The 9,275-nt window shown below is 36.4% G+C and overlaps 1 protein-coding gene across 1 annotated transcript in view; it reads right to left on the bottom strand.

Annotated features, from left to right (window-relative positions):
- Window positions 1-9,275, bottom strand: part of LOC106104718 (phospholipid-transporting ATPase ID) — a gene marked incomplete at its 3' end in the record, with an annotated part of 26,750 nt that continues 17,475 nt past the window's right edge. The window contains exons 10-20 of the mRNA XM_013284847.1: window positions 7,465-7,644; window positions 6,870-6,980; window positions 6,084-6,260; window positions 5,175-5,346; window positions 4,675-4,779; window positions 4,042-4,194; window positions 3,457-3,580; window positions 2,012-2,149; window positions 1,415-1,566; window positions 796-1,019; window positions 1-216 (exon numbers count right to left, since the gene is read on the bottom strand). Of these exons, the coding sequence (XP_013140301.1) occupies window positions 1-216; window positions 796-1,019; window positions 1,415-1,566; window positions 2,012-2,149; window positions 3,457-3,580; window positions 4,042-4,194; window positions 4,675-4,779; window positions 5,175-5,346; window positions 6,084-6,260; window positions 6,870-6,980; window positions 7,465-7,644 (1,752 nt within the window). The remainder of the gene's footprint in view (window positions 217-795; window positions 1,020-1,414; window positions 1,567-2,011; window positions 2,150-3,456; window positions 3,581-4,041; window positions 4,195-4,674; window positions 4,780-5,174; window positions 5,347-6,083; window positions 6,261-6,869; window positions 6,981-7,464; window positions 7,645-9,275) is intronic.

The raw sequence follows: 9,275 nt of genomic DNA, 5'->3' as shown, positions 1-9,275 counted from the left end.
GAGGAATAGCACCAGCGAGGTGAAGCAGCCGTGCAGCGTGGACTTGATGAACTCCGTCTTGTTGAAGAGGCGGCTGGTGTGTCCGGGCGCGTACAGCTTGGGGAACTGCAGCGCGGTGCTGTCGGACACGTCCTGCTCGAACACGCCCAGCGCCAGCACGGGCAGCGACGTGTAGAACAGGTTGTACACAGAGATGAACATCTCGTCGAACACCGTCTGGTAAACAAATAGACAAACATCTCATTGGCGCAATCAAAATCGCTTCCAAATTGTCGATTATGGGCTAAGTTGGCTATCCAATGTGTAATGTGTGTGTGTTTGTTCATAATTGTAGTGTTGACAAAGGATTAAACATTATTTTATTTTATTTTATTTTTTTTTAATCAATCAGCTACATAAATATATCTGTGGTCATAGATCAGACAATCATAAGTCAAAGATTAGATGTTTTTGATCAATTTTACTTATTACTCTATAGTAATCATTAATTATTGAGTAATTTAATTTAGAAATCATTTTTTGGTGATTATCTATGTATAATCGCCAAAAAATGCTATTTCATTTCGTCACATCAGGATAATTACATGCAAAATATAACATCATACTAATATTATAAATGTGAAAGTTTAGATGGATGAATGGATGTTTGTTCAAGGTTTTTTTCGGTTTCAAGGACATGTGTGCGCGCCATATCTGCCCGTATGCTTTCGACCATGAATATATTATGATGTATAAGTGAAACCAGATGCAGATTGCCGTAGGCTGTAGTGTACTGTAGAAGTGAGCCGCAGTTACCTGCGCACTGAAGCCGCAGAAGAAGGCGAACCAGAAGTGGCAGACGGTGAAGGCGAAGTTCTTGTAGAAGAAGTAGCGCAGGAACTTGCACATGCGGTAGTAGGACCAGCGGCCGTGCACCAGCAGCAGGCGCTGCAGGAAGCGGAACTGCGCGATGGAATAGTCGGAGGCGAGCACGGCCTGCATGCCCTCCTGCCCCGATATGCCCACGCCGATGTGCGCCGCTGCACATATTTACAGTTATTTTTAAATAAATGAATGTTTGTGAGAGTTGATTAACAGTGTTTTTATTTTAAAAAAAAATTTCGATAGATGTCGCCTAACAAAAATCGATTATTGTAAAATAGGCATATTTTCAAGGCAAGACTATTTCAAATTAGAACATGTTACCACCCTTACACAACCCCTTAGTCCTACACTTAATCCCCGGGCTGATGGCTCTTGAAAATATTTACGGGTAGAGTAAACCGGCTAAGAGAAGTTGTTATATTGCGAAACCACTTATTATTACTAATATTATTACTTACTATTATAAGCTTACAGGGGTGAGGGGGGGGGAGTCATTGTACATCGTCTAACACTGAGGCTCGGAAGGATTATTTAATGTATATCCGGTAACCTTTAATCATGGAGACGTCGTTGGCGCCGTCGCCGATGGCGAGCGTGACTGCCTTGCGGCTCTTCTTGATGAGCTCCACCACCATCGCCTTCTGCAGCGGCGTCACGCGGCAGCAGATCACCGACCGGCACTGCAGCACCACCTCCAGGAATCTGAAATACGAAATAATAAACATTCAACTAGAGGAATGACGGTTTTTACCAAATTTTATTCTCCCTAAGTTTAGTAGCGTAAATTATATAGCCTAAAGCGTGTCATAGTGTAGGTTTTTTTCATTAATTAAAGAATAATTCAAAAATATACTGTAATTGCTAAAATCCTACGAAACTAAGTAGTGTTTATGCTATTATTAGCATGAAATATTAAATATAAAACTCCGGCTAAACTCCGTGAAACTCAGTGACTCCGTTAATCACTCACCCTGATAAAGGACCCCCTACTAATTCGAAACTGGTCGATGCCTTTACCGATTTTTTTAGTGAGTTAAGCCACGTTTTAAATTTACTATTTATATATTTACTATTTATATATATATTTATATAATGTCACGAAAATTTAAATAAGTTAATTAGCATAGAAGTATAGATAATAACTAACTTCTCCTCCAGCTTGGGATGCAGGCAGTGCACTAGGGAGTGTCCATTGACAACGATGGCGAAGCCGTTGGTGTCGTCATTGGCATGCTCGTGTGCGTCCGACCTGCCGCCCTCCGCCCCGCCCGCGCTGTACTCGTTACTGGAATAATATACACATTTCCTTTGAAAATATTGTATTTACCATCATGAAATTATGAACATAAAAATCATTAGGTTAAAAACTGCGTACGTGTACGCATAAAACGTACGTACGTACGTGTGTTCGTTACACATATATCGCTTCAAACTGTATTTAATTTTATTTAAGTAAACTTTTAGATGTAAGTATGTTGTTAAAAACCTGGACATTCTAATCCGTCATATATTCTATACAATTCTATAAATATATTTAGATAAGGACAAATACGATCAGAATAAAAAAGTAAACTTTTTACACAAAAATCACACAAGAGTAATTAAATAAAAAAATAATACACACTTGAAAAGATAAAGGGTGGTTGAAGGACGTGTTATAAGACATTTTAGAAACATATGCATTATTTTGTTCCTATTAATATTAAAATTTTAACCATGTAAAAGTCACATAAATGCCTCTGAGACATTTAATATTTATAATTGCTTGTATGGTTACAATTTTGTGAAAATATCTAGTATTAGAAGATTTTTTTTAGTATAAATATACTATATTAGTCACAAGTAAAGAAACACACAATACATAGAAGCATCACAGTACAGTACAACACAAGATAGACAGTTTGTGCAAGCCCACACTTGAAGGAAGACACTCAGGAAAGTAAAGGTCAGCACACAGTGAACAACTACAATTAACATGTTCTTTGCCACGTTTGTCATATGAAAGTGAACTAGCCAAATAAATCGACAATCAACACACATTTATCCTTTAATCAACAACTAGATTTCGTTTTCCTTTTTTTATGATTTCAAAACTCTTAATACAAAAAAAAAACGATTTGATAACCTCTTTCTGTTGGTACATCAATTAAAAATACCGTAATAATCTGTCTATTCTCGTAATTCGTTTGATTTTAAATGTTTTAGTATAAAATATACTAGCAGTAGCTAGCGACTTCGTCTGCGTGAAATTAAAATATAATAAGGATATAGCCTTATTACTAGGCGATAACGTAGCTTCTTAATGGTGAAAGAATTTTTGTCCAGTTGAGTTATTTCAATATATGCAAAAATACAAATCTTTTCTCTTTATAATAGTATAGACAAATAATCAATATTGTCTGCGATATGCACAGTTAGAGTGTAGTTGTCCACGCGGCGGGAAGTGGGGCAGTGGGGAGGTGGGGCAGTGGGGAGGTGGGGCAGTGGGGCAGTGGGGCAGCGAGGCAGCGGGGCAGTGTGGAGGCGGTAGGCGAGCGATAGTTAGAGCGTAGCCGTGGTGTCTACCTGCGGGGTAGTGAGTTATGTTCCCACCTAAATGTGACGACGGAGACGGCGGGCGCGTTCAGCTTCACGTTGGCGGCGCGCCCGGGGGACGGCCGCCCCGCGCCCGCGCCCGCGCCGCCATTCGCCGTAGAGTTCTTAGCCTCTGATGAACCTGAAATATGTTTATTACTGTAAGAAATTATTTCATTCTGTATCTACATCGAAGAATGAGAGAGAGAGAGATTCTGTATCTACATCGAACTTTTAGAGAAAATGGGGATATTTGACAAAAAAAAATTAGAAAAATTACAAAGCTAACATGACTTACTAGGTCTACCTACCTAACTTTCTAGGTCATTTCAGAATTATTACAAACTCTGAACTATAACTATTGCAAATTAAAAAAAAAAGACGAAACGAAAGAAAAGGACATTGGTAGTTTGTACATCATACTAATATTATAAATGTGAAAGTAAGTATAGATGGATGTTTGTTACGAGTTTATAGCCTAAATGGCTGAACGGATTTCGATGAAATTGGTTTCTTTAATTCCGGACGGAGTTGCCGCCGAAAGCTAGTATTAATACAGTCCAATGACTTTCTTAGTAAAACTAATTAGCAATAGATATTGACCGTATGGCAGGAATGTGTTGACGACGCGTATGGAGTCCCTGCTCTTGGCGAGCTGGCGGTCCACGTCGTCGTGCGTCACGCCGTCAATTATGAACACCTCCGCCATGTCGTCCGTCAGCAGCTGACACGAGTAGCCGATGTTGATCGCCGTCTCTGACAACATAACGGAAAATATGTCAACAATTTTAAAATAATAAGGGCCTATCCCACCAAATTGTAAATAGTCTGATAACAATCGAACGTGCAAAATATGTGATGGAAATATCGGATTTTGTTCCCTTATCTGACAGTGACGTCATTTTCAAACTATCTCAACCTCTATCAGCTAATGGTGGGACAGGCCCTTAATATGCCTAGTGGATGATACGACTTAGTACGGAATTCAATTAAGCCTATGTTTTATTAAAATCTTAGCTATCTAATGGTTAAAGAATTTATACAATCTGTGTTATTTTCGAGTTCTTCCATTACAAACAAAAATACAAATCTTTCTTAACAAAAGACTCCCAAAGCTTATAAAAACGATATAGAGCCATAATTTACTTCAGCGTTTTTATAACAACGCACTTTAAGCATTAAAGAGTTGTAAAGTGTTTTAATGACTATTTATATTCAATACTCATAAACAATTACCTTGTTTGTCTCCAGTGAGAACCCATATCTTCATGCCGGCCATGCTGAGATTCGCTATGGTCTCCGGAACACCGTCTTGTAGTTTATCCTCTATGGCAGTCACACCTGTCATACATTAGACATGGCTTAAAATTGTTATATAACAAATTAAATACTTATTTAAAAAAATGAATACAAAACGGATTTAATAGAACCAAGAAAATAACTATAGATTTATTATTGGAATGTAGTATTTATTATACAAATATGCCTGATTTTAATAAATATGTAATAACAGTTTTGTGAAAAAAAAAATAGGTCTGTTACAATTATTCATTTCTATTATTGCTATCGACTGTTGAATCATGCATGTGAATCATATATCCATCTCTTTCGTGAAACGGCGTATGTAGTGAGATGGAGTGAGATGTGGTGAGATGCAGTGAGATGTGGTGAGATACAGTGAGATGTAGTGAGATGTAGTGATATGCAGTGAGAAGGAGTGGGATGGCGCTAGGTACCCATGAGCAGGAGGTCAGTCTCGATCTCCTCGTAGATGGCGTCGAGGCGCTCGTCGCGGTCGCGCAGCGCGAGCGCGGCGGCCTGGTGGCGCCGCTTCCACTCCGCGAAGCCGCGCTCCTCCAGCGGCCGCCACGCCAGCGCCAGCGTGCGCAGACCCTCGCCAGCGAATTTCTGATAGACAAAACTATGATAATATCTTATGGAAGTGTTATTGATTACAACAAGAAATCTCTTTCTAATTTTAGAGTTATAATAACAAACAAAAAATTCCCATCTTCTTTTGTATTTTCTAAAATAAAACCAAACTATATGTTAATTTTTCGAAATAATAAAGATGGCGGATACACTTGTGCTGTTGCTGTTCCCTCATTGGTCAGAATATGACGCTTTCCAGATGGCATTGTTAATTCACAAAATTGCTGTCTTAAATCTTAACTATATTGATTTTATGTTATACTAGCTTTTGCCCGCGACTTTGTCATTAATAAAATGTAGCCTATACGCCCGTCTATGTCAGCTATCCTTCAGTGAAAATCCGATCGAAATCGGCCCAGTCGTTTTGGAGATTACCCGAAACAAACGCGGCTTGCGGACAGACAAACATACAGACATAAAAAAATTAAAATCCGATTTTCGTTATCCAATTTACAATTTTATTATATGTCCGCATAAAAAAATAAAATTGTTAATAATTAATATAAGGTTCCTGTCTCTGCAGCCCTGACCACTGGTTGCTTGAGTCATCGGATTCCGCAGCCGGTGGTGCTCTATTTTTTTATATAATATGTTTTGTTTTGTTATTTTTTTAAGAAAATCATGTGAAATATATTATATATAAAAATAAGAAAATAAAGATATGAGAGATAATATAAATAATTACGTTATCAGTGACATGGTATGAAACTCACGTTTAAATGCTCCTGTGTCTTGGCCCTCACTTCTTGCTGACAGCCACCTTTTAATCTGTCGTATATAACATTGTCAGCACCCTTCGTGTACAATCTAATCTCGCCGTCCTTGCGCAATATCACCGACATTCTTTTCCTTACATTATTAAAATCTAATATACACAACAACTCATACACCTGAAAATAAAGAAAAAAACATATTAACAACTGATAATTATTTATAGTATTCCAACAAATTAGGAAATTTCTGTTACACAAAAAATAATGTAATTTCATGTAGATTACTTTCAATATGATTGTTCTACTATGAATATAAGGTAATGTGTGAAATAGTTTATAATTTTTTTAATTATCAATAACTAACTGTTGTTTGCGTCTTCGTCTGTGTATTATTGAAAAATAATAAAAAATATAGCCTATGGTACACAATGAAAACGTATTTTTTTATTGGTGAAAGAATTTTTGAAGTCGGCCCTGTAGTTTTTGTGTCAATTCAATACATACAAAAATACAGATCTTTCCTCTTTATGACATTAGTATAAAATATAGATGAGTATAATAGTGATGTGTGGCGTTTACAAAGTATAAGAGCGGGTACACACATACGACTGAACTATCGCACAACTGTGCGATTGTCGATGTTTCGCAGCTCAACAACTAAAATTAAACACAACTAAAATCGAGTATTGTACGCTCCATATAAACTCATAGGAATCAAAGCGACTAAACAGTTGTGCGATAGTTTAGTCAAAGCGTTGTGTTATTGCATTATAGGAAGGTACATACCTCTGTTTTACCCATAACTTCTATAGTAATACTATTAGGCGAGCGCTCTCTGAACACGAAGCCGAAGTTGCGCGCCGCCGACACCAGCGCCGCCTCGTCCGGGGACTGCGCCTGCGCATAACAAACTAATTAACACAAATGAAGAAAAGTACCTAATTCATAGACGATATTAATAAAAATAGCAAAAACACACACTCTTTTATATGAATAATATTTTTTTTTACTAACAAGCCCTACAACTTATATTTTCTTCTTTCTACTTATATATATAACACGCTTATATTTTCACGTTATTAAACTTAGGGGGTTGATAAACTGGAAAAAACTGTCATGCGGGAAAGAGACCATAAACTACACAAGCTGACAACATTAAGGAAGATTATTTGGCATGATAACGGCAATTGTCATCCAATATCAAAAGCTTTCTGTCATTTGTGCTTTTGAATTTTAACATTAGCAATTGTAAATTTGACGAATTTAAATAATAAAATAAAGTTTTATTAATTTCACGCGGATGAAGTCGCACGGGAAGCTTATAATTTATAAATTTGGCCTGGCACTTGGTGTAACATTGTAAGAGGTGTATCCAGCTGACCTGGTACTCGAGGCGGCCGTTCTTCTGGTCCGGCATGACGGTGTGGCAGAGCGCCAGCAGACGGAAGAAGTCGTGCACGTGGCGGTCGCCGCGCCGCACCGCCTCCAGCAGCGTGCAGTCGAAGAACTTGAACTCCGGCTCGTACTCCGGGTTGAACGAGAAGTCCAACGGCTCCGTATTCTACATACACAAATACAAACACATTATTTTAAAACATCAATATGTAATGAAAATTCAAACACCATGTATATCAATTCCGCGTTTCATTATCTATACTGTTATTTATAATAATTTTAGGTCAGCTTTCGATTCTCTATTCAATTATCTCAAAAACCAAAATTGATATATATGGTAACTTAGGGCCTGTCCCACCACTGACCTATAGTCTTAGATAGCTTGAAAATGACGTCATAGCGAGAGAACAAAATCCGATATTTTAATCATATATTTTACACATCTTTGTTATCAGACAATTTACAATTTGGTGGGACAAGCCCTAAGTATGTGAATCATTGACATCGATACTATAGAGGGTATGTTGTTTATGATAGTACAAATATATGACATGCTTTCATACATTTGTATGGACGTGTCATACACCACGTGTAAGAATTAGGCACAGACGATAAAAAACTATTCAACAATCAAAGCACTAAATTTACATAAAAGCTAAGCAAGTTTGAACAAAGCATAACTATAAGAAGTTTTCTACAGCAAAATACATTAAATTCAATTTAATTTTTTAAATAGAAAGATATTTTATTAATTATTTGCTGCTTAAAACTTCATAATATAAAAGACAAACAACATTACAAAACAAAGCAACAAAATGCAACAAAAACCATCGTGCAGTTATATATAAATAATACATTCCACAAACTTGTAAGACAAATTTAGATTTAGTGTTAGTAGGTGATGTTACATTAGAAGACAAAGAAAGTAGGTATTGGAAATTATTCACAAACACTTGCATCTGCTGCCATTTTAAAGCACGAGGAAGTATCAACTGATTATATAATAAATTATAATAATTTAATATATTAACCGTTAAATTAGAACCAATATTATCTTTATATACTTTCCCTACAAGTTAAATATACAAACAAAAATATAATAAACTTAATTTAGCAGATACAGGTTTCTTCTTGAATTTCATATGTATAGTTAATTTAAAACCAGAAAATTAGAGCATGTATTGTGCGCACTTTGGAAATGTGTTAGATGGTGAAAGGGATAGAACAAGGCAAAGATTTTTATATCGAAAAATATTCGTTGAGCAAGAACCAGCCGTCGCCCATCTATCTAGCCCTCTCCTTACTACGTCTCACATCGCAAACGGCCACATACTACCTGACTTGATGTATAGCTACGCCTTCTAATTATGCGACACACATTTATAAGTCATATAATATAATACAAACAAATATTTATATCAAAGATATTCAAAAGATACATAGAGGAAGCATTGCTGACACTTCACTTGAGACATTTTTCCCACGATTCTCACTAAAAACCATAATTCAATTTAATTAATTGTATTTAAATGAATTGCCAATAGACGTCACTAAGTCTTAAATGTTACTTCATTTTGCGACACTTTTAAGTTTTTTTATGACAAAAGATAGAAGAGCTTTATTATAATTTTTTTATTACAATTTTGTAAAGAAAATTATAACATGTCTATAAAAGGATATGAGGTGGCGTATTAAACTTGACAACATACATAGTACCTTTTATAAAAGTTACCGGTACAAAAACGTTATTCACTATGTCGGGTCTATATATTTCTTAAATGTCTTTGTATGAGTATA

Source organism: Papilio polytes, unplaced genomic scaffold (assembly GCF_000836215.1).
Source record: "Papilio polytes unplaced genomic scaffold, Ppol_1.0 DF823399.1, whole genome shotgun sequence".
NCBI classification, from domain to species: domain Eukaryota; kingdom Metazoa; phylum Arthropoda; class Insecta; order Lepidoptera; family Papilionidae; genus Papilio; species Papilio polytes.
Note: the sequence above shows the minus strand (reverse complement) of the source record. Positions and strands in the feature narration are given on the sequence as shown.